Source organism: Monodon monoceros, unplaced genomic scaffold (assembly GCF_005190385.1).
Source record: "Monodon monoceros isolate NGI ecotype Baffin Bay Population unplaced genomic scaffold, NGI_Narwhal_1 Super_Scaffold_22, whole genome shotgun sequence".
NCBI classification, from domain to species: Eukaryota; Metazoa; Chordata; class Mammalia; order Artiodactyla; family Monodontidae; genus Monodon; species Monodon monoceros.
In genome coordinates, this window is record NW_021703779.1 from 20,469,265 (window position 1) to 20,494,280 (window position 25,016).

Here is a 25,016-nt window from a genome sequence, read left to right on the forward strand (position 1 = left end):
GGCGCCGCCACCGCCGCCGCCGCCGCCGCCGCCGCCCGAGCCCGCGCCGAGCGTGCGCCTCGCCCTCCTCCCGCGCCCGCTCTGCTCTAGGATGCTGCGGCAGGTTCTGCACAGGGGCTTGAGGACGTGTTTCTCCCGGCTCGGCCACTTCATTGCCAGTCACCCTGTCTTCTTCGCCTCGGCGCCGGTGCTCATCTCCATCCTGCTCGGCGCCAGCTTCAGCCGCTACCAGGTCGAGGAGAGCGTGGAGCACCTGCTGGCGCCCCAGCACAGCCTCGCCAAGATCGAGCGCAACCTCGTCAACAGCCTCTTCCCGGTCAACCGCTCCAAGCACCGGCTCTACTCGGACCTGCAGACCCCTGGGCGCTACGGCCGGGTCATCGTCACCTCCTTCCAGAAAGCCAACATGCTGGACCAGCATCACACCGACCTGATCTTAAAGGTGAGAGGGGGGCGGGCACGGGCAGCCTCTGCAGGCGCCGCTGCCGCGGTTGGGCTGGCTGAGCGCGGGGGTCCGGGCTGAGAGCGCCTCCTCTCCCATCCCAGGCGACTGCCGCAGGGGCTCTGCTGCACCGCGCGCCCCTCGAAGGCCGCCCGGAGCCTCCCAGTCTCCCGGGCGGGGAGCGTCCGGGTCCGGGCCCGGCCCTGCCCTGGCCGCCGTCGCCGCCACGCCGGCAGCCGCTGCAACAGTTGGGGCGGCGGCGGCTACGGTGCTGTGGTCGGTGCGCTTGTTTTGGTTGCAGTGGTCTTGGGGGCGGGGAGGCTTTGGGGTAACTGGGCCAGAAGGAACCGAACTAGAGAAGACATTCTAGAAAGTCCTGCTACTTGAAAACAAAATACCATCTTGGGGGGATTCAGAGACCCCTCTCCCCTGTCCTCATTTCTTCTCCCTTCCTCTGACCCCGGAGTGTTTTGGAAAAGGCTGCTCGGAGGGGCTGTGAGCGGGATGGTAAAGAAAATGCCTCCCATCCACCAGAAAGAAGTGTGGTCCTGGAGAGAGGACAGGGGCTGCCCTGCTGCCCTCTTCCGCGGGCGAGGTAGCCATCTCTGACTTCTAGGGTGAGAGAGAACGTTTGTAATTCGCAGTTGTTTCATCTTTCACAGTAGCTCCTCTCCTTTGAAATGCAAAAAGTTCTTTGGGAAATGAGGGATTCGACTGATGCACTTTCATTTGGGTGTATTTGGGTGTGAGGGTGAGGGGCAGAGCCAGAAGGGTGAGGACAGAAGCCAGGCTGTGTGGCCCTGAGAAGAGCACAGGAAACCGAGCAGCTGGTTACAGGGTGACACTCAAAGAAACAGGGTGTGCTGTCAGCCTGAGGTGGGAATTTGATGTAAAAAGTGAGGTTAATGGTGATAACTTTCAGGAAGTTCCTAAGAAAAGCAGAGGAGTGAGGACTAGAGTTGGAAAAGTGGAGACCTTGGGAGAGAAAAGCAGAAATAGGTGAGAATGTTCCATCCAAGCCCTGGTGGGGATTCTGGGTCTTGTTTACTTAAGGTACTCCTCTCGGGAGGGCAGACAGGAGCCAGTCCCAGCTGGAGCCCTGGGGCGGAGGGATGGAAGGTGCTGGTTTTGTGTGGGTCCCCGGTCCAGATCCAGGATTGGAGGCTGGTTAGATTTCTAGTCTACTTATCCCACCGGGAGTCAGCCAGTGAACCTGGGGGACTCTTTCCTTCTCTTTTACTCTACAGGTAACCCCCTAGAGACAAGCGAATTTTCCCCCCTGTATTTGTTGACATGTTATCAATCAGCAATTAGTAATGAGGGGAATCTGACTAGAGACTCAGTGGAATTAGGACCTTCCCACATTGGGTGGCTCGTGGTATTTTTAATGGCACACACCTCATCACACATACTCACCACAGAACCTTAGTAACATTAATCCCGAGTTGTTTCTTTCTTCATGATTATGCTTCCAACATCGAAGTGGGTTTTTATTCCCCCGATACTTTAGTTACCGTATTTTGACACACAGATAAATACTGCTCCAAATGCTTTCCCAAGAAAACATGTAGTAGTTTCATCATAGGCTTAAGGAAACTATAATTTAGCCGGTCCTGACGTTTAGAAAGCTGCCCCATCTTTTGATAGATGATCTACTAAGTGATGTTTCTCTTTTTTTGTTTTTTGTTTTTTGAGGTGATGTTTCCACTGGCTGGTTTTTGGGGGTTTTTTTTCCCTGCTAACCGTCACGCCACTCTGACGGGCAGTCACCAGTTCTGTTCACTCTCAAGGTTAATGAGACATCAACAGGCACATCAGATGTCTTTTCAACTGGACTGTTTCTCTCCTATTTGATTTTGATCTGTTCAGGACAGAAAACCGTATTAGAAGAGAAAGTTGGGACTGGCGAGCCAGGGAGGCTGGCTTTGCCTTCATATCTAAAGGGCAACTTTAAAGGACGGCGATCTTGTGAGTGAATTGTTTTAAGAAATGGGATGTTTTTTCGTGTTCTAGGTTTCTGGGGAAGATCAAAACCAAGTGGCATAGTGGTCAGAACTCACTTCTAGCTGATGGGTCTCTGGTGAAAATGAATTCACAGAGCTTATGAAAACCCAGACTCATGAAACTGAGGGAACTGCCTTCAATTTTATATATCCATCTTTTTCTTCTTATATCCAACGCCTATATTTGGTAGGTATGGAGCTGGGGGACAGAAAAATGGACCCTCGGTAGCCATGGTACTGTAAAGTGTGGGAACAAGCACTTACTTTTTTCCTCTTTTTTTCTATTAGAGACATGAAAGATTTGTCCTTTACACAAGATGTTAGGAGTGAAAGAGTCACTGTTTCTGCCCTTACTGGTGTTATTCTGATACTTTGTTGTTGGCATCAAGGGTAGCACTGACAGTTAACATTGTACACAACACCAGCCAGCCCCTGCCTGTTTTATAACAGCGCACTGGAAGTAAAGTGGACAAAGCATAACCAGGGTTTGAGGCTTTCTCGTGCCCCACGACAAAAGTGAAGGAAGTTAACTTGCAGGGCTGTGTCACTCACTCCTGGTGCTCTGGGGTTGTACCTACTCAATGAAGGCGATCCTTCTTGCAATATTAGTCCAGCTACTTTGTGATCAAAAATAGACTGGGAAGGGATGATGACAAAAGATGAAAATCCAGGTTGTTTTTTTCAAAAACATAATTGAGAGTATCACAGAAAAAAATAATCCACCTTTGACAACCCCAGCTGATCTGCTTTGGAGGAGCTTTCTCAAATTCATGCAAGCGACATGATTGCCATACTCTGACCTCTGCAGCGTTAGAATCTGACCACAAACTATGAGACAGGTGACTCTCCCTAGCAATGGTTTCCTCTGAAGCCTACAGGGCAAAGATGTAATTTTGGGTGAAAGTAGGTGGGACCTGATGGTACTGGCAAAGGATCAACCATTAATTTCTGAACCCCTTTAAATACATGTTGATCTTCAAAAGTCTTCATTTCACTAGAATATTAAATTTAACTCATTACTATATTTTAACAAAAATCCATGATGTTCATCTCAGAGCGAATTTCAGAGTAGTGCCTCCTGAGCTTTTATGGATATGTTTCTTCCTGATCACCTAAAGTGAAGTGTAAGCAGGTCTTAGTTGATAACTGATCTGGCTGTGACCAAGTCAATACTTGATTTGTTCCATCTGTGTAAAGAACCAATTTAGCCCATTCCTTATAATAATGATATCACCTTTATAACAGCTTATAAGTTATAAGCATATAGTATGTTTAAATACATCAAACACCTAAGGGTAGGCAGGAGAAATGGTGTGATTCCATTTTACCGATGAGAAAACTGCGCCTTAGAAATTAACCGAATTATCTATGGAAAAAAAGACAAGGACAGAACCAGGACTGTGACCCAGGGCTTTGACTCCCCGCCCAGTGCTCTTTTCACTATCATTTACTGCCTCCCATATGATAAACTACTTGAATGATTTTAAATGTACATTTTTGGTATCCAAATGAGGTATATTCAACCAAAGTCTCATCCCCACCGTATACCGTTGTTCTAACAGTGGCAGTTGGATCATAAGGACATTCTCTCGACTGATGCTGCCTAATGTCAATGGAAATCCACTTACACAAACTCTACATGCCCAAAGTAAAGCATAAGATACTTGTAATTAGCAATATACAAAGACAGAAAGATAGACTATTTTACCGGAAAACAACCTCTGGATGATTGAATGCAGCGATTTCCTGTCTCAGTGCTGTTCACTGGCCAGGTCCAGGTGAATTCAACTCCAGTGCCTCACTCACACAGTCCCTGGCACATAGTAGGCCTTCAGTAAATATCTGTCCAAGGGACGTGCCCTAGTTTGCTCAGACATTTACGTGATGGGCAAAGAAAATTCCACAGAAACTACTCTGAAATGTATTTTCAAAATGACATTTTTATGTGTACAACTTTATAGGCAGATTCTAAGGCTTCTCTTTATCCAAGATACCGTTCTCCCTTTCTCTTTTTCCAAGATCACCTCTGTGGTCATATCAAAACACTTTTCAGTTTTGCAATTGCATAGGGGCGTCTCCTTTGCATAACGTCCTCTTTTTCGGGGGGACCTCATAGGCTGTTTTATTCCAAACCAAGGGAAGGACACATACTCACTATGCAGACATTCTTCCTTTTACTGGGGAATCTCATTTTGTTCAAATATTCAGTTTCTACTTCATTTAAACTTTTCATGTTTAATTAAGGAGAACTAAGTTGCAAAATGAGATTGATAGAATTTAACTTGGAATTATTTAATTCAAGCTTTCCACGAAGGGCAGCACAACAGCTAGCTCCGGGTCACAAAGACCTGATAGTTGGATCAAGATCCCATTTTTTCCAAATACCGTCTCAGCACTTTCAGTCATTATGGGAATCGCCATTACGTCCTTCTCTGCAGTCTTAAGGATCGGCAAATTCCAGCCTATTTTTGAGCGTAGGAGTTTTTACAGTTTTTAAAGATTGTAACAAAACAAAACAAAAACAAGGAAGAATATGAGACAGAGATGGTCTGAGACTCTCAAAGCCTAAAATATTTACTCTTTGGTCCTTTACATAAAGAAGTTCCTATATTATATTCCAAAACCCCCTTACCGGAGCAATTTCAGGAAGTTTATGCTGTTAGGTAATCTCTAAGGCAGTGGTTCTCAATCAGGGGCGACTGTGCCCTGCAGGGGACATTCAGCAATGGTTGGAGACATTTTAGCTCATCACAACCAGGGGTGAGTTGCTACTGGCATCTAGTGGGTGGAGGTCATGGATGCTCTTAAACATCCTCTGTGTGCAGGACAGCCCCATCCAGCAAAGAATTATCTGGGCCCAAATACTGCTTGAAAGGGTTCATGTGTGTATTTCTTTTTGTTCTGCTAGGATTTTTTCATCTGCGTTGATTATGTAAAATGAAAAAATGCCAAAGAGAAGTTCACATCCAAAAATCTTATAGAAGTTTGACTGGGGACAAATACTACAACCTGTGAGGAGATGCTCGCTTGGGCAATTGGCCAAAGACCAGATTTTCCAATGTAACCTTCCCCAAGATGCACTTATCTTGCTCTCCCAGAGCTCTGTCCTTTATGGTCTAAATCCCAATGTAGAGGAACCCAGGAAACTGAATACGGTCTAACTGCTTGAATGATAAAGCTGCTGAATTGCTGCTGGCCTTGGGACTTGTCAGAGTGCCCACTGCTGGCAGGCCTGACCCTCAGTCTGTAGCAGCCACCCACCAGGCCGGGCTTCTCCTGACAGTATGTAAGACCCCACTGTGAACAGTGACCTGCCGAGGAGACAGGAGGCCGTGCTCTGTTGCCTAGTCCAGCTGCTTTGCCTTTCTGAACATAAAATGACAAACGAAGAGCTTGCATCCAAAGGACAGGGGATCAAAGACCCTTGGGTTTGGAAGGCACCTTAAAGGTCATCTCCGCAGACACCGGAATGTGCTCTTCGCATCTCAGGGTGCTTTGTCTGGTGACAGGTGCTATGATGCCTTGGGCAGTCCTGTCACTTCGATGAGTTATCCAGGTGGCATGTACTCTTAGAAAAGATTGAGGCCAGGCCTGAAAGGGCAGCATTCGTGCATCTGCTGGACCAGCCAGTTGCCTTTTGCACTTTATTTTTACACTAGGAGCAAAGTAAGGAGAGGGTGAGATCTCGTTTCATTCTCCTTGCATTTCATGGGAGGTGCATCCGAATAATCCAAGTTCAATATCATTCTAGGGTTGTCTGACTTCTAAGCACATGTCATTTGTGTGACTAGTATCCTCCAATGCCCACTCTGTTTGTCTCATTTAGATTTGGGGAGCAATCTTTGACTTGCCCATGTAGATAAGCATTTGGAAAAAACTTTGGGTAAACTTCTAATTTAAACTGAAATTTAAATATAAAGCTGTAGTGTGAGAGGAAGCCCACCTTTTTAATGACTCAGAGTATCTTGACAGATGCCGTATTAGAGTTAGAGATGGATGATTTTTTTTTTTTTTTTTAACGAACACAAAGACTGAACCTCTCAGGATTCACCAGACTTACAAACCTCATCCAACAGCTGAGCATTTAACCGGTGACTTCTTGTAATAACTAAGAGAAGGAGAAGTAAGCTAAAAGAAGTTACCTGTTTCCTACCTGAGAGGTTGCAGCATCCCTTGGCGCAGGAGCTAGGGGATCTGATCAGCTCTGACTTTGTGGTATATGCCATCTGGTACCTGACTTTGGGGCTCAGTATGAGCCCCAAGTGATACCTGAGATAGGCTTGAAGCAGACCTTTGAAGTCACCTGCTTGGTAGCACATCACAGCAAGCAGGCCTGTCTGCCGCACTGCCTGTACTGCTGCCACATGCCCGGAAGGCCACAGAACTTCCGAGGTATTCTGCCAGACTGATTTAATGACCAGCAGGGGAGGTGAGTAATCTCTAACCTTTAAAAGACAAAAACAAAAAGGAAAATCAACACCAGTTGTTATTTCATGTGGGAAGCCCTGAATAATATGTCGCGCCTTCAACTTCCGAAGTCATATTTGGAACAAAAGAAGGCAGTGAGGGGACAGGGAAGTTATATTTATCTTCTTGCTCTCCAGGAAATCCTCTTGAGAATATTGTTTCCGGTGTTTTGGAAGACCCCCATTGTTAGGTCTTCTACTTTAGGTTTCACTTGTGGGCTTCAAGTCCAGAGTCGAGATGAGGACTTGAGTGCAGGCAGTTACCTTGGGGCGTGATATCCAAAAACATCGGTAAGGAAGTGAGGACAGGAAATAGGGAGTAGCAGGAAGCCAGCCAAGGCAGTGTTCTCAAGCCAGTGTCCACTGTGGGCACCCAGGGCTCAGTCTCACTGGGGAACTCTGGGAGACACTGGATAACCTCCATCCAAGTTATCCCAACTGTGGGTGAAGGACCTGGATAATCTTCTCCCAAGTCTCCAGCCATCATTAGTTGATCCGGCTGCAGCCCGGCACAGTAAATAAATCTCTAGCAATTCCAGATGCTGTATGTGTTCCCATAATCAGAATTGTTTTTGTTGTTTTGTTGTTGTTGTTGTTGTTTTCCGGTACGCGGGCCTCTCACCGTTGTGGCCTCTCCCGTTGCGGAGCACAGGCTCCGGACGCGCAGGCTCAGCGGCCATGGCTCACGGGCCCAGCCGCTCCGCGGCATGTGGGATCCTCCCGGACCGGGGCACGAACCCGCGTCCCCTGCATCGGCAGGCGGACTCTCAACCACTGCACCACCAGGGAAGCCCCAGAATTGTTTTCTGTTGTTGTTTTATAAAAGCCACAGGCAAAGAGCTGCAGGTGCTCACGGTGAGCGGCCTTGACATGTAGAGGTGAGTGTGAGTGGAGAGAATACAGGTGGAACCCTGAGAGCATCTGCACTAAGGGTCTTACACCCATCTAGAGACATACCTCTAGGAGTTTAGGGCCCACATTGCTAAGGGATGTTCATCCCTTCACTCGGCAAGATGGCCATGACCCAGGCAAGAATGACCCAGCGTAGCTGTTCAATTATTCTTGAATTTGATAAGTAACTGCCATTTTCACTTTGGCCACTGGATGGTGGTAAAGATGATTCCAAGCTGGACCTGGACGCCACCTGGATTTGTGGTTTTATATCAAGCCCTCACATTTGAGTGGCCTGTGTCCAGCCCCTCTTCCCTTCAGGAATACAAGAGGAGTCTGCAGGCCCCCCTTTCACAGCCCCCATCTTCACACATCTACCTGTGTTGCTCTCCCCCGCTAGAAATGCACTCGCTGCTTACTATGAGATCAAACTCACATGTGTCCTACTTTGTGAGGCCTTCCCAAATTCATGGCTCCCTCCCTCCCTTAAATCTATCTGGCTTGCAGTTGTACCCACATTCTTTAATGCTTAACTAGATACTATTCTATAATTTGCTGTATTGTCATGTGATGCTTTCTCTTAAGATCATAAAGCTCTTCAAGGGCAAGACCAATGTCTTATACTCCCACATCTCTCCTAGAAACTAGTATAATGTGGAATGTACAGCAGGTGCTTAATAAATTGTTGCTGGTTGATGGCTTGTAGGATGGAAAACACGCTCTGCCTTCCCTGTTCATTTATCTTGCTTGAATATAATTTTGCCGGGGAGCATGACCATGTGATTTCTTTAGATGTGTCTTCACCTCTCATCCTTGATGAATTTTGGTTTCAAACTTGATAAGCAATAAGCATCCATTCTGCCTTAGGATCTGTTGATACTTACTTTATATGGGGAGAAACTCATAAAGAAAAACCAAAACCAAACGCCTGACCACCTCTTTTGGTTCAAGTAGTTTGGAAAGGTGTAAATTGACCTCAGTCTCCAGCGGTCCATTCCCATTTGGGAGGGCAGAGCACTCTGCAGTTCCCAGCAAGTACCGTCAAAGTCACCTCTCCACTACACGTGTCCTTATGTACATGAAGTAAAGTCTCAAAACATTGGCCTAACCCATACTCAAATGTAAACATGAAACACATTTTTTTTAAATCAAGGACGAGTGGTTTTCCCAGTTGTAGCATCAGTGTTCAAGAGATCACCATTCTGATGTCATTCAGCTTTGAATTTCTCAAGAGGGAGCCCAGGGTAACAAAGACTTGTTCTAAGAGGCGAACTTAAAAAACGATGCTGGTACAAAATCAGTGTATCTCTGGTGAGTTTAACAGAAACACCAGAACTGTTCATTTCTCAGCATTAAAGGGGAGATTCCTTTGCTCATTCTTCCATGGGCTCCACGAATTTGTCAAATACCATGGCTTTGTCAATTCCTTCCAATTGTCTCAGTAAAAACCGTATCTCTGCTATACAACTAGCATAAGTGCTCAAAAAAAAAATCTTCGTAATACTGAGTACCTTAATTTTTTGAGTTTTGCACTGCTGTCTCGTTTTTATTCTGGTTTTGGTATAGCATGTAGGCAAGTGGTCATACTGAGTAAACTGACTGCTCTTAGACTCTTTATGCCCACACATCACCTGGGCATCTCAGGAAAATACAGATTCTGATTCAGCCTGGGGTGGGACCTGCAATTCTGAATTACTGACAAGCTCTCAGATGATGGTGATGTTGCTGGTCAGTGGAGCACACTTTGAGTAGCAAGGCTCAGAACCTCATCTTCCTGCTTGACAGGGCTTTGCACACAAAGGAAGCGTTCACTTCTTGTACAGAAGTATCTCTGGAATGAAAAGCTCTGGGAGTCTGTGGGCTCCAGTTTCAAGGTTCTCTCACAGCCCAGCGTGCCAGAAAGGGATTCTCCAGCAGTTTAGGTGAGCGAGTTGATAACTCTCCTGTGTCACTTAATTTACATGACTACAGTGTTTCTCTGGGAAATCTTCCCCACATAAGTAGATCCACAAGCCCTTCAAAGGGAAGAGTGTGTCAGAATTGGCAGAGATCAGGAGAACCAGGCCAAGTGATAATAAGGCCCCTTGAAACTGTGAAATGTAAAATTTTGCTGACTGGGGATTTTAGTCATTTAGGTCAGTGCATTTCTTCACCTTCCCTTGTCTAAAATTTCTTTTCATAGGGTTATAAAAGAAACCTACAATTATTTAGGATCGAAGAAAATTTCTCTACCTTCCTGGTTCTCTATGCCTAAACTCTTCAAACAAAACTAACCTCAGTTTAAGTGAAGATTAGCAATTTTTCTCAAATCTGAATATGTTTTGGAATTCCCTGGGAATTTTATTAATGTTCATATTCTGATTCAATAGGTCTGAGACAGGAGGCCTGAGCTTCCGCATTTCTAACAAGCTCCCAGGGCTACTGCTGCTACTGCTGGTCTGAGAACCACACTGACTAGATCAGTGGATTGGTGGACCCAAAGAACCTTTGCATAATATATCCTGACTAATTAATGCCATTTAACTGCCTCCATACTCTAGAGCAGTGGTTCTCCACCTTGAGTAGGTATCCCCTGGAGGGCCTGTCTAAACACAGATTTCAGATCTCACCCCCAGAATTTCCAATTCTGTAGGTCTGGGGTAGGGCCTGCGAATCTGCATTTCAAACAGGTTCCCAAGGTGATGCTGTTCCTGCTGGTCTAGGGACCAAACTTTGAGAACCACTGCTATAAAGCATCCTAGTAATTAGCTGCCAGGACTAATTCTAAAAGTGCAGTTTCTCTCTCTCTGTAGAAACCTGGACAACAGATACAGCAGGGTGAAAAAGTTATTTGTTCAGCCGTTAATTTTGAATGATGCTGTCATTCAAAGGAGACTACATAAGCCTAAACCTTTAAGTTTGCGCTTTAAGGCAAGCATATTGGACAGAGGGCCCTGCCCCTGCCGCCTGTCTCCAGGAGCTGGAGTTTAGGAGAAGGGGGCTGAGTAGAAGAAAGGATGCTCAGAGATGAGGGGGGGAGAGAGATAACCCCCCACTCCACACACATGCAGTGTGGATGTTGTTACTACCATCAATGTGATTACCAAAGCTTCCTTCCTTCCAAAGACTTCCCACACAGGGTCACCTGCCATTTGCCTTTGCAGAAACATAATTTACATCAGACCAGAAGGCACACCAGGTACAAACAGGAGCGACATGTTGTGTTTCTGAGACAAGAACCCAGCTCTGTGGTTGCCAGAGGTGAAGTGTCAATGGGGAGGACCCTGGTAGCTAATGTTCAGTTTCAACTACTGACCGATGTCAGTTCTGTTAGAGAGAGGTAAAGTAGAACTGGAGTGAAGTTCAGTAAGTACTGATTTTGGCATAGTGGAATTAGCAGGATTAGCAGGATTCCCAGGGGAGAAGACTAACCACCTTAGTCACTCAGTTGACACATTCCAAATCACCGTCTCCTTTTATAAAAAGTATCTGTACAGTCTGTGACTACCTTTTACTAACCAGAAGCTTTGTTGACATGGCCTCGTGCTCCCAGATGATGTAATATTACATCAGTCTATATTTTTAGTTTGAATTACTCAAGGAGGATTTTAAAATAGCATATCTGATCACCCATCGTCTCCACTTCTAAAGCCTTAGACCTACACTGTCCAATTCAAAAGCCACTAGCCACATGTGGCTATCTGATTTAAATTTAAATTAATTAAAATAAGAAATTCATTTCCTCACTTGCACTAGCCACTTTTCAAGTGCGCGGTAGCCCACATGTTCCTGTAATGGACAGGACAGATAACATTTTCATCATCAGAAAAGTTCTATCCGACAACACTGCTTTTCACGAAGAAATCACTGATGCATCATACAGCTTAACTAATAAGCAGAGGAATCAAGATGGAAACACACATCTGGCTTCTAAAGCATCAGTAAAAAATTAACTCCACCACATTGCCCCCAAGAAATACAGAAATAGATGAGCAAGGCGTGGCCCCTGGTGCCAGATGGCCTTGAAGTAGTATTTCAATCAGTAACAGAGTAAGGAGGAGCTTTCGGTTTCAGCTTCGACATGAAAAGAGCTTGGAAGTTGTCATCCCCATCCTTACAACAGGAAAAACCTAGACGAACTGAAAATCAATGATTTTTCTCAAGCACATCAGAGAACTGAGGTCACAGGGCAAAGTGCCATCCCCAAATCCATAAAGGCATGGAAACAATCTGCTGACCTGGAGCATATGTCTCTGGTAGAAACACTTAAATGGTAATCTTGACGTACTGCTGGCACGGAGTGGAAGAAAAGTAATCCTCCTGAAATTCACCTAGTCTTCTCCATAAGGAAGGGCTACTCTCCAGGGAAAAAGACTTTTGCCAGAGCACAATTCTGAAACTTTATCCTAGGTTCCTCCTTCCCACTGGAGCCCCCTTTAGCTTTTGTCTGACGTAAGTTGGGGATGCAGAGTCCACAGGTGTCAGGGCTTCAAGGAAACAGATTAGGAGTGCAGCAGCCAGGAAAGGGACTAGGAGGCAGGGGAAGAAAACTATACCACTGGAGAAATATCTGTGAAGGTCATAGCCCCAAGGCACAGGCCCACTTAAAGACTGAGATTTCTTCAAAAGATTATATACCATTTACCCTCCCATCACCTTACCACCACACCAACAGGGCTCCAATATAATAATAGTGGATTATAGCTGAAGAGCTGTAAGACACAGACTCTCTCTGAGGAGGAGTACTTAGGAAAGACAAAGTTAAGAGGAGAGACAAAAAGAATGACAATAAATTTGAAGCTTCTGGTACCTATAGCCACAACAAACATTAAATACATCCAAAGTCCTAGATTAACATAAGTCCTTACTATAAAATTCTATTTACCTCAGTTCCTACTAACTGATACAACATGTCCAGCTTTGGGGGAAAAATTACAAGGCATGCAAAAAAGAAAAAAAATATATAGTCTGAAGAGACAAAAGAAGCATGAGAACCATACTCAGATATGACACAGATGTCAGCATTATCACACAAGAAATCTAAAGTAACTAAGATTAATATGTTGTTGACTTTAATGGAAAAAGTAGGCAACATCAAGAACAGATAGATAATGTTAGCAGAGAGATGGAAACTCTCCAGATAAATCAAAAGGAAACGCTAGAAATCAAAACTTGTAGCAGAAATGAAGAATGGTTTTGATGGACCATCATCAGTACACTCAACACAGCCCAGGAAAGAATCAGTGAGCTTAAATACCAGATGAAAGAAACTTCACATATTGAAACTCAAAGAGACAAAAGAGTGAAAACACCCCAGAACATCCACGAATTGTGGGACAATATCAAAATAACATATACGTAATTAAAATGTCAGAAGGAGAAGAGAGAATGCAACAGAAGAAATGTTTGAAATAATAATGGCCAAGAATTTTCTAAAATTAATGATAGACACCAAACTACAGATCCAGGTATCTCAGAGAACACCAAAGAGGACGAGTACCCATAAAAGCACACTTAGGCATATCATATTCAAACTACAGAAAACCAAAGACAGAGGAAATCTTGAAAGAAGACAGGGGATTGGGGTGGGGGAACACCTTACATATAGAAACAAAGATAACAACTACATTAGACTTCTTATCAAAAACCACACAAGCAGGAATAGTGGAATGAAATGTTTAATGAGTTGAAAGGAAAAAAACTCAGCAACCTGAAATTCTATAATTCCACAAAATTATGCTTCAAAGTGAAGGAGATACAGATACTTTCTCAGACCAAAAGCAAAAAAAAAAAAAACCTGACGGAATTCATTGCCTGCAGACCTGTTCTGCAAGAAATTCTCTTCAGCAGAAGGAAAATTACATAGATCAGAAACTCCGATCTATATAAAGAACAGTGTTAGAGAAGGAATAAATGAAGGTAAAGTAAAATCTTTTTAGCTTTCTTATTCTTAATTGATCAAAAGATAACTTTAAAGCAATAATAGTAACAATATATTGATTGACTATAACATATGGATAAGTAGAATGAATGTCAGCCATGTCACTAGGGACAGGAGGGAGGAATTGGAACTACTGTGTTACAACTGTACTACATATGAAGCATTACAGTATTATCTGAAGGTGAACTTAGATTAGGTATTGATATATATTGTAGGTGCTAGGGCAACCACTAAAATTTTTTTAGAAAAAGAACAAATGCAACAAATAGAGAATACTTACAACTATGGTAGATATTAATCCAACCATATCAATAGTTACTTAAAACATGAATGGTATATTCCAATTAAAAGGCAGTGACTATCAGAGTGGATCAAGAGAAAACAAGACCCAACTCTGTGTTGCCTACAAGGAACCCACTTTAAATATAAAGACTCAGATAGGTTAAAAATGAAGGGATAGAGAAAGATGTACCATGCTAACACTAAGAAAAGAAAGCTATTATTAATTTAAGATATGGCTGACTTCAGAACAAGGAAAATTATCAGGAATAAAGAGGGACATTACAAAATGATAAAAGGATTATTCTCCAAGAAGACATAACAATCCTAAACATGTATACACCTAACAAACAGAGCATTAAAATACATGAGGCAAGAACTGATAGAACTGAAAGGAGAAATAGACAAACCCACTATTAGAGCGAGAGACTTCAACATTCCTCTGTTAGTAACTGATAGAGCAAGCAGGCAGAAAATCAGTAAGGATTTGGATGACATGGACAGAAGTAAGGGGCAGGATGTCTAATACTCTGGGGAGAGTCATGACCCAAATTTTATAACGACAGTTCTTAGAGAAGTATAGAGGTTAAGTTGGAGAGGCAAGATACTGGAGAAGGGGAGATCCCCTCCTCCACCCAGGAGACTTATTTAAGTTTGTAAGCAAGAGGCTTTGAGAAGAAAAGCTGCAGAAAGAGAAAAGATGGGGGCTAAATTAGACCACTATTTTCCAAAATGTGCTTTAGTAAAAATTTCCTGTGATGCGGCAAAGAAAATTGGCTTCTGTGACCAAACAACTTTGGGAAACGATGCATGTAGTAGCCCCATATTGAATGCACATTAGCATATCAAAGGCTTTTAAAAGCTCCTCTGTAAAGAAATCTATTTAACTCTATCCAGTTCAGCATTTCTGAAATTTATTTGATCATGAATACTTTATACTTTTTTGATGACCCTTATTAACAACCCAAGGAACTAACGTGCTTCAGAATACAGACTGAAAATACTATCCCAAAAACAGGGAGATGGTATCAATAGGATTTGAGGTTCCCTGGATCTGTGAGTAAACAAAGGGAAAAGGGTCAAGTTGGCTTAAAAGTTTCCACCTGGGTAAGCAGAAGGAGGAGAAGGATGTTAACCATAACAGGAAACAGGTGGAAAAACAAATTTGGAAGAAAAGATTCAGCTGTTGGATATATGCCAGTTGAAATATTGCCATAATATGTATTTGCAAATCATCAGGAGGCAGATGGAAATTCAGATATGGAGTTTGGAAGAGAGGTGAGGCATTGATGTGAACTGGGGATTGGTCAGCATAAAAATGACAAGCCAAACCATGGAGATGGAACTCATTGCCCAAGAAGAGTTTATGAATGTGACAAGATCAGAAGTGCCAGAGATAGAATCTTGAGTAGTATCAAATTTACAAGGTAGGTAACGGTAGAGAAGTCGGTTAGATAGACACTGGAAAACCAGGTAGAGAGGTAGGAGGAGAGGAGAAAATTGTCTCATGGAATTCATCATGGGAGAGAGGGAGGGTTTTGGTCAAACCACACATAGTGAGCACCTTTGTTTTCCAGGCACATAATCAAGGATGCAGCAGTGAAGAAACCATGCCCATGCCTTAATGGAGCCTATTGGATTCCCACGAAAATCTCAAAAATGCCTAACCATCTTAGATATGTTTAAAGTACTATTTTGACTTAACTGTGTGTATCTGCCGAGAGTTCAAAAAAATGAGGACTGAAAAGTAGTCACTGGATTTACCTGCTTAGAAGTCATTGTGGACTTTTGGTTGAGTGCTGGGATACAGTCCAGAATGGAGTGGTTTGAGAAGTGAGTGGGAGGTGAGGAAATGAAGTTAGCAAGCGTGAATCACTCTTTCAAGTGTAGTTGGAGACAGCATATGTAAAGAGCTTCTTAAAGAAGGGGAGCTATGGCAGAAGTTGGGAGGGAAGCGGGGTCAATGAGGCCTTTTTTAATATGGGAAAGACATAAGCCTATTTCAAAGCTCATGGGAAGGAACTAGTAGAAAAAGTTTGAGGCCGTGGGAGAAGAGGGGATAAACAATACTAAGAAGAAGGAAAGGAAAGCCAGAACCCAATGGAAGCAATTGATCTTAGAGAGAGGAAGGGTCATGGCCTTGATCTTCACAGGAGGGGGAGGATAGAAACGAATGGATGTGGGTATTTTTAGAGATATGGTGGCAGCAAGTTGAGGGTAATTTCCGTCTGATGGCTTGGGGTTTTCTCTGCAAGATAGAAAACAAGTTCAGTAGCTGAAAGTCTTGTCAAGTGCTGAAGAAAGTGAGCGTTTGTCATTATAATATCTATGGGCTTGGAGGCTAATTGACAATGGAATGAAGAGACTAGGTGGTAAACTGGAAACAATCTCTCTGGAATTTGGGTATGAAAGTGAAGAGACAGTCTCTTCCTCCCTTTTGTCTCAAGATGGGCAAAAGTATAGAGAAGAAATTAAAGTGGAAGTGAGAGGCAAGCTGAGAGAGCTCACACTGGCTACATTTACATTTTAGAAGAATATGGATTACATAGAAGCAAGGATTTCTTAACTCCAAGAGTTGTTTGGCATCTGAATGGCTCATCAGAGGAGACTGAAATGACCTAGAATGGTTCAAAGAGAGGTTGGGATGGTGTGATCTCCAAGGGTAACATGGCCTTAGAATTCCATCACGTATCTCAGTGGTCCTCAACCCCGGCTACATGGTAGAATCCCTGGAGGAATTCAAACATACCATGCCTAGGTCTCACACCCATAGATTCTCATTCCACTGGTCTGCCAACAGGGTGGCCCACTCTAAATGTGGTCCTCACACTGGCAGCAGCAGCAACAGCAGCATCCCCTGGGACCTTATTAGGACAGCAGGCTCCACCCAGGCTCCATCCAGACTCCACCCAGACCTACAAGATCTGAATCTGTATTGTTACAAGATCCCCAATTGATCTGTGTACATATTAAAGTCTGAGAAATGCTGGGCTAAAGCATGGCCTAGAGCAGGGTCAGTCATGGGTACTTTTTAAAACTCCCCCAGGAAATTCTAATGTGCAACCAGACTTGAGAACCACTGCTACATAGAAAAAGAGATCCTTTTGAAACCGTATTAATTAAGCTCATGTGATAAAATGTCACAGTATTACACACACACAAAGAGTGCACGTAGAAACCGGTGAATCCAAACAAGGCCTGTAGTTGAGTTAACAGGATTGTACCAAGTCAGTTTCATGCTTTTTATCATGTACTATGGTTATGTATGATATTATCATTAGGGGGAAGGTGAGTGATAAGACACATGGGAACTCTGAACTGTATGTACAACTTCTTGTGAGTCTTAAATTACTTTAAAATAAAAAGTTAAGAAGAAAACATTTTAAGCTAAGAGAACGCCTGCCTAGGATAAGGAGCAGCTGTTGTCCATCATCATCTAAGAAATAAACGGGCTCCATCATTCATTCGGAGCGGAGCCATTGGAGGATTTAAAGCAGAGGGATGACAGGTTTGGATCTGTGCTCTAGAAAAATAAATCTGGTGGCAGTTTGGAGGATTGACTAAAAGCAGAAAAGATGAGTTAGGAACCTGTTTCTGTCATCCAGATGGATTATAAGGGCTAGAACCAAATCAGGAGCAATGGAAATGGAGCACGAGAGGATGGATTTGAGAGATTTTGGAGGCAGAATCCACAGGATGTGATGAATGATGCAAGGATTCGTCAACCTTGGCTGTGTGTGTAGGCCCCTGGGAAGCTTTTTCAAATACAGATACCTGAGCCCTTGCCAAGGGATTCTGATTTAAAGGTGTGAGGGGGAGCCCAGGCATCTGAGTTTGTAGAGTTCCACAGGTGGTTCCCATGGGCAGGGTTGAGAGCAGCTGGCTCCGACTGAGGAGGCGGGAAGTGCAGGGGAAACCTCACAGGTTTTCAGTCCAGTCGTGCTGGAACCACAGAGGATGACGAGGAGGCAGCAGAGAGGCAGCCAGGATAAATTAGGGAGGTAGCCCTTCCTCTTCCATTTGTTTTATGTTGAGTAAAACTGTAAGACTCTGAGTTAAAACGTGTAAAGCCATTATCCTTGCAACCTAGCTGTCTTCCCATGGCTTGTCTGAACATATATTTTTTAAATGAAAATAAAACCTTAGTTCGTTTGTGCCATCCAGACACAACTTTAGCTTATTTAAAAACAACGACAGGGACTTCCCTGGTGGCACAGTGGTTGAGGGTCCGCCTGCCAATGCAGGGGACACGGGTTCAAGCCCTGGTCCGGGAAGATCCCACATGCCGCGGAGCAACCAAGCCCATGCGCCACAACTACTGAGCCTGCGCTCCAGAGCCCGCGCGCCACAGCTACTGAGCCCACGAGCTACAACTACTGAAGCCCACGCACCTGGAGCCCGTGCTCCACAACAAGAGAAGCCACCCCAATGAGAAGCCCGCGCACCGCAATGAAGAGTAGCCCCCGCTCACCACAACTAGAGAAAGCCCGCGCGCAGCAACAGAGACCCAACGCAGCCACAAATATATAAATAAATAAATGTATTAAAAACTAAAAACGATGACGGCAGAAATTAACACAACACTGTAAATCAACTATACTTCAATTTAAAAAAAAACCAACGACAACAGCAACTTTCTGTTAACCCCAAATTTTGAAGGATTTATACAAACAAGTCTTCAGGAGGCTAGGCTAAATGCTTTGAGAACAAGGTGAAATTTCTTGTTTTTACTGCCGTTGGCCCCTCTGCATATTCTGGAAGCCCCTCCCAACCTTTCTCCCAAATCCACGCAGATGCTGTTCCCGTTTTCCTGTGAACAAGTCTTTCCTTTGGGGTTGCTGAGGCTGCTTTCTGGAATCCATCCAAAAGCTTGCTCCTGCCCGCCCCCTGCCCTCACCACCGCCACCACCACATCTCCTAGGTCACCAGGCCAGCAGGCGCAACGGAACCTCCGCAGTCGGTGCTCACTGCTAATAAGCCCCCGGATTCCACAGAAGGGCTTCTGGGGCCGTGCACCATGCCCTCAGAGCTTCAAGTCAGAAGTAGCCGATGGCTAGTGGTTTATCTTTTTCAGGGTGACCCGCCAATGCCACCAGTCTCCAGCTCGTAAAAACAATCTGGGGTTTCCCCACTGAGAGCTGCTTGCTGCCTATTGGGATCTCTCTTCATAAAGCTGTGTGCAAAGCACCATGAAGAAGTTTCCATCTCAAAATGGTCTGTTCTTTAGCATTTCTGTTTTCCCCATTAAAGACATTTTTGACCCTTTTTTAACTTAAAAAGAGAAGTTACAAAGCTCACCGATATCCATTGTAATAGTGCAGAAGCACCTCATAACATATAATAAGCACATTACAGAGTGTAACAATGATTTAAGTGGTTAATGTGAGATGGAAAACACTAAGGTGACATTTACAGGGATACTTCTGTGTTTATGTCGCAGCTTTCTACTAGCTATGTTATTTACAAGGTAACAGAGTAATGCCTAGGCTCATCCATTTCTTAAATAAACCCGAACTAACTTTGAGATCTGCAGGCTGGTTTATATTGATTCTGATAAAGCTACTTCAGCACGGCAAAGGGGAGAGGAAATAATAGACTCAGAATTTTTAAATCTCCTTATTCCAAATTCCAATGTCCTGTTCTTTCTAGAACTGCCTATATTAATAACTGCCTGTGTATTCCCTTGAGAGCTGGGCTGGAAAAGCATTACAGGGCTGTTTTGTGTTTAAACTGTCACAGCATCTTTACTTTTAGACATAAAAGTACATATACTCATTGTAGCAATCATCATTCCCCACGTGTTCTGGTACCTCTTGCTTGTCTGTTGGCCTTTTTGTTTGTTTTGCTTTCCCCCCCCCCCCCCCCCCCCCAGTATTTGAGAACTACCTAGTTCTTTTGCTTGATCACTTCTCAATACTTAACTAGGCTTTAGGCCATGCAAGTGGAAGCTGTTTAAAGCATGCTGGTGCTGCCAAGGCGATTTGGGCAAGAGTGTGTTGGCTTGTCCAGAACGTTTCTGCCTTAAGTACTGTGTGCCTGCACTGTGCTGGGAGTGGGGATATAACAAAGAATAAGACTCAGAGAGCTGAAGGAAGATGTCCTTATAATATGGCAGGTGATGAGACAGATGTGTCCACACGCAGGGGACCAGAGAGCACCTTGTCTGCATTTCCAGGGCAGGCTTCCTGGAGGGGGTGATGCCTGAGCTGAGTCCATCGCTCCTCACAAGTCCAAAGTCCCAGAAGGGAGGGCTGGGGACCACAACTAGGCTGCTCACTCGGCAGCCCTTTCCAAAGCAGCCTCACTTTCTTATTAGTCCTGCTCTGCAGCAGCTTCTCCCCCTAAACAGAGAACATGGCTCTAAAAAGTGCCCTGCAGATCCTTCCTGCCTCACATCAAATAAGGCACTGCAAAATATCATGCTTAGGAAACCTTGCCATCGTGCCTCCCACAAAAAGAGAAATGCTACTTCTCACAAAGAATAAAGCCCTCACATCATGAGACAGGCGGTAGCATTATGACAAGACACCACTAGACAGCCAGGGAGAATATGGGATTTCTAGGCATGAAAACCATCATGTGCCTCGTGACTAGAAGCTCACAGGTGATTCTGACTGAGATGGGGCGAGGCTCCAACATTTACTAAGAACCTGTGATGTGTTCCTCTGCCAGGCACTCCATCTACATTGTCCCATTCAGAAACCAACAGCACTCTAGACAGTAAGCCCATTTTGATGATGTGGAAACTGAAGCTCAAGAAGGGCATATGCGCAACGTTACCAGGTAGTCACCAGCTTGGCTGGATGTGATCACAAGTCTGTGTGGCCCCAATGGCAGGCTCTTTTCAGCATGCCAGGCTGCCTCTGGAGCTCTTCTTTTTGGCTTTCTTTACAAGCCAGCCCCACTTGTCTTGAACTTACATATTCTCTTAAAAATCAATAAAGAAAAGACCCAACAACCCAATAACCAAAGGGACAAACAGCTTGGACAGGCACTTTGGAAAAGAGGATAGCCAGATGGCTAATGAGCATATGCAAAGGCGCTAAGCTTCAGGCATCATGGAAGTGCACATTAAACCAAAATGACGTACCGGTACACACCCACCAGAATGGTAAAAAATTTAAAGACTGATAATACCAAGTGTTGCCGAGGATAGGGGGCAACTGGAACCCTCATACATTGATGGCGGGAATGTAAAATTGTACAATCACTTTGGAAAACTTAAACCAAATATATGCCTACTCTCTGATTCTGAAATTCCACTCCTGGTCTCTGTACCCAGTGGTATGCTGAGACTGGCTCCCACTGGCTCCTGAAAGCTGATTGGGCACATCTCTTCCTAACCCACATCCCCTTGGTAGCTTGAAACTGGTCATGGTGGCGGTATTTACAAATCGTACAAGTCAGAGCTATTTTTGTTAGAGAACTTACTGTTACACATTTACCAACACACCACTGCATATACCTGAGAGAAATGAGTACAGATGTCCACAAAAGGACTTGTACAAGAATGCCCATCGCGGTTTTATTGATAACAACCCAAAACGTCCACCGATAAGAGAATGAAAAAATACACTGTGGTATGTTCATGCAATGAAATACTATGCAGCAAGAATTAAAATACAAGCTATAGATAAACACAACTGGGATGAATCCCAGAGGCCACGGGCCGAGTAAAAGAAGGCAGACACAAAAGAGTACAGCTGACCTTTGAACAACACAGGAGTTAGGGATGCCGACCCTCTGCACGATTGAAAATCCATATATAACTTTACAGTTTGGCCCCCCACATTCGTGGTTCTACATCCACAGATTCAACCAACCACAGATCATGTAGTACTGTAGAATATACTTACTGAAAAAAACCCCGAATGTAAGTGGACCCACACAGTTCCAATCTGTGTTGTTCAAGGGTCAGCTATACATACTGCATGATTCCATTTATTGCAAACTCAAGAATAAGCAAAGCTAATCAATGTTGATAGAAGTCAGAATAACCTTCCCCTGGGGGTTGTAGGGGTATTGACCAGAAAGGACACAAGGGGGCCTTCCGGGTGCAGTAGATGTTCTGTGTCTTGATCCAGGCAATGTTTATATAGGTACGTACATATAAAATTCATTGAGCTGTACACTTAAGATTTGTGCACTTTCCTATATACATGTTATACCTCAATAATGAACACTGTACACACATACACATTCTATTCAGTGACCCTGTTAATAAGGCGGAAGCGTTAGACCACCATCCCAGCAGAGCATCCAACAGTGGTGAGGACCGACATGAAGAAAAGCAGTCTGAATCTTGGCAGGCAAATCGGCTCAGTTTTACTGACATCTGACACACCACCATCATGGAGACTTTCAACACCTGTACTGGCAGCACATACTCCCTGGGCACATCACTGCCTGGGAAGGAATCCAGTGAACACATCAGCTGTCTCTCCCACACACCTACCACCATAACAGCAGAAATCCAGAAATGTAAAGATAGGGACTCTCATCCAACATGAGTGACATTCCAGCACTTGCTGTCAACAGAGAACACTGAAGCCTGAGACCTTACCTGCTGAGATGTTCCAGAAGCATGCAAAGAGGCTGCTAACTGTGTCTCTGAGTGGTTTTTTTTTTTTTTCAAATAAAGGAAAGCCAAAGAAATGCCTGCTTCCTTTACCATCAGCAAAAAAGATGAGAGATCATGTCATCTCATAGTTCATTCCTGGCAGGATGTAGGCCTAATCCTTTCTTGAGGGGTTACCGTGCATTCTTGTCACCAATATACCCTGGACCCAACATGTGATTAGCTATAAACCTTAATGAAGAGAATGAACTCTGCCCCAAATGAGGGAGAAGTGCTGTTGGTAGCATCCGGACATTTACATTCATGAACATATCAGAGCCACTTGAGAAATATTTGCTGCATACCTACTGCATGCAAGTTGGCAACATCAAAGAAATGTGTCCACCATCAAGAGAAGAGAAGCTCAAAAGATCATAAATTTACTCCCTAAGGGTTGAGTTTTGACATAACCATTACTTGAATACACAAGAAACTGGAGGGTTGGTTTTAGAATGCTTTAGTATTTTGAGGAGACTTGGAAACTCTAATTCCAGAGGCTTTGAGTGTTATTAGATATCTTAGTTTGGGTTTCCCCAGAAGCAGACCTTAAAATAAGAAATCAAGTAAAGGTAGTTTATTTGGGAGTCGAAGGGCAACCAGAAGGGATGCAGGGCAGTGAGACAAAGGGGAAGGAGCCTCAAAGGTATGTGATCAAGCAGATGAAGGCTGTGGGCAACTAGAGTACAACCCACTGGGGAAGCTCTGGGAACCAGTTTAAAACACACTCACCCATAAGTAATCCCACCCATGGGGAGGGAGCTGGGTATTTCTATGCCAACTCCCATCTGTCATTGCTTGAGGTCTGCTCCCAGGGGATGTTAATTCCCCAGAACTTTTGGCCTGCCAAGCAGATGGCAAAGTGGGCTCTCTGACAAAGAGGGGTGGGTACTGGGATTCAAGGTTAGGTAGGTATGTTCTCAAGAGCTAAGGGCTGGAGGATATGAACAAGGTGCCAACCACATCTGCTACAGAGGAACTTGAAGCAACTGGCCAAGAACTTCCGCACTTGTATGGTCTATGACTGCACTTTACAATCATACACACAGAAAAGTGAAAGGCCACACATCGGCTAGACCTGCACATCTATAAACATGCAGTTGATAGACGACACATTAAGACCCAAACCTAGGAAATGCAGTTCAAGTGTTTAATCAGTACTGCAGATTTAAAAGTTGTCATCGGCTTCTACTACCTGACTTACTCCCTGGGCTAAGCTGTCCAAATCTGTAAAAAGGTGGAGACATCAACCTTCTGCCTCCTTCAAGCCAGTATGACTACTCACTACGGTTCAGATCTTCATTTCACCAATGAACTAGTTACTGCATTAATATTTTAGTCCAGTTCCCCACCTCCACTCTCCAGTCTTCCCATTCCAGCTACCATGTTGCAGACAGAGTGATCTTCCTAAGACACAGTTCTGATCACCTCATTCTGTTTGAAACCCTTCACTGGCTCCCAAGTGCCGACAGGACAAAGCCTGTCTTCCAGGTTCAGCAGACAAGGCTTCGTGTGGTTTGGACCTTTCCTCTCAGTTCCCGGACCAGCCTGAATCACTTCTTTTTCCCCGACATCCGTTTTGTGCCTCAAGATTGCCCATGCTGTAGCCTCCACCTGATATACTCTCCCCACCAGTTCCAGAACCCATGCCAAGCCTCTGCCTGTGGTTAATTTCTTCTCATTCTTCAAGTGCTAATTTAGAAGTCACTTCCTCAAGAAGACTTCCCTGGTGCCAGCAAGGTTGGTGTAGGTGCCCTTCCCTTAATATCCAGTATTTCTCCCATCTTAGGACTCCATGCAGATTTTGTAATTGCCTCTTTGCTTGTCTGTATCTCCCATAGTTTGAATGCTCTGTGAGGGCAGAGCCATACCTATCTTGTTCACATGGCTTGATGTAAGATTTACTAATAGTTACTAATACATATTTGTTGAATGTGAAAATTCTCCCTCATCTAGCCCGTCTCCTCTCCAACTTTGTATTTCATTGTACCCCCCATTGCTACACACACACACACACACACACACACACCAACATACTAGACTCCGTGTACTCCCCCTTTACTCCTATTATAGAACTGTAGCACTTTACTTCACTCTATGGTTCGCCTGTGCTAACCAATTCTGACAATCTGCCTAAAGTCCCTCTACAATACTCTAAGTTTATTGAGGGTAAAACCATGTCAATATTCTTTATCTCCCCAGGGCTTACATTAATGCCCAGCATAGTGTAGACACCTAGTACATGCTGAGTAGATGGTTCACTGCTTTAACTGGTGATGAAATGCCTAAGACTTTTTCTGTGTGACCTCTAACTCCCAACGAAGCAAAAATGCTCTGGCCTCCCACCTGCCTGCGACCCATCACAGTCTTCACATCTGCGAGCCTTGAAAAATTTCATCAG

General features: G+C 44.3%; 1 protein-coding gene across 1 annotated transcript in view; it reads left to right on the forward strand.

Moving 5' to 3' along the window:
* The first annotated feature begins 89 nt into the window (after nucleotides 1-89).
* Nucleotides 90-25,016, forward strand: part of PTCHD1 (patched domain containing 1) — a 49,818-nt gene continuing 24,891 nt past the window's right edge. The window contains exon 1 of the mRNA XM_029239991.1: nucleotides 90-442. Coding sequence (XP_029095824.1) covers nucleotides 92-442 — 351 coding nt within the window. The 5' untranslated portion in view covers nucleotides 90-91. The remainder of the gene's footprint in view (nucleotides 443-25,016) is intronic.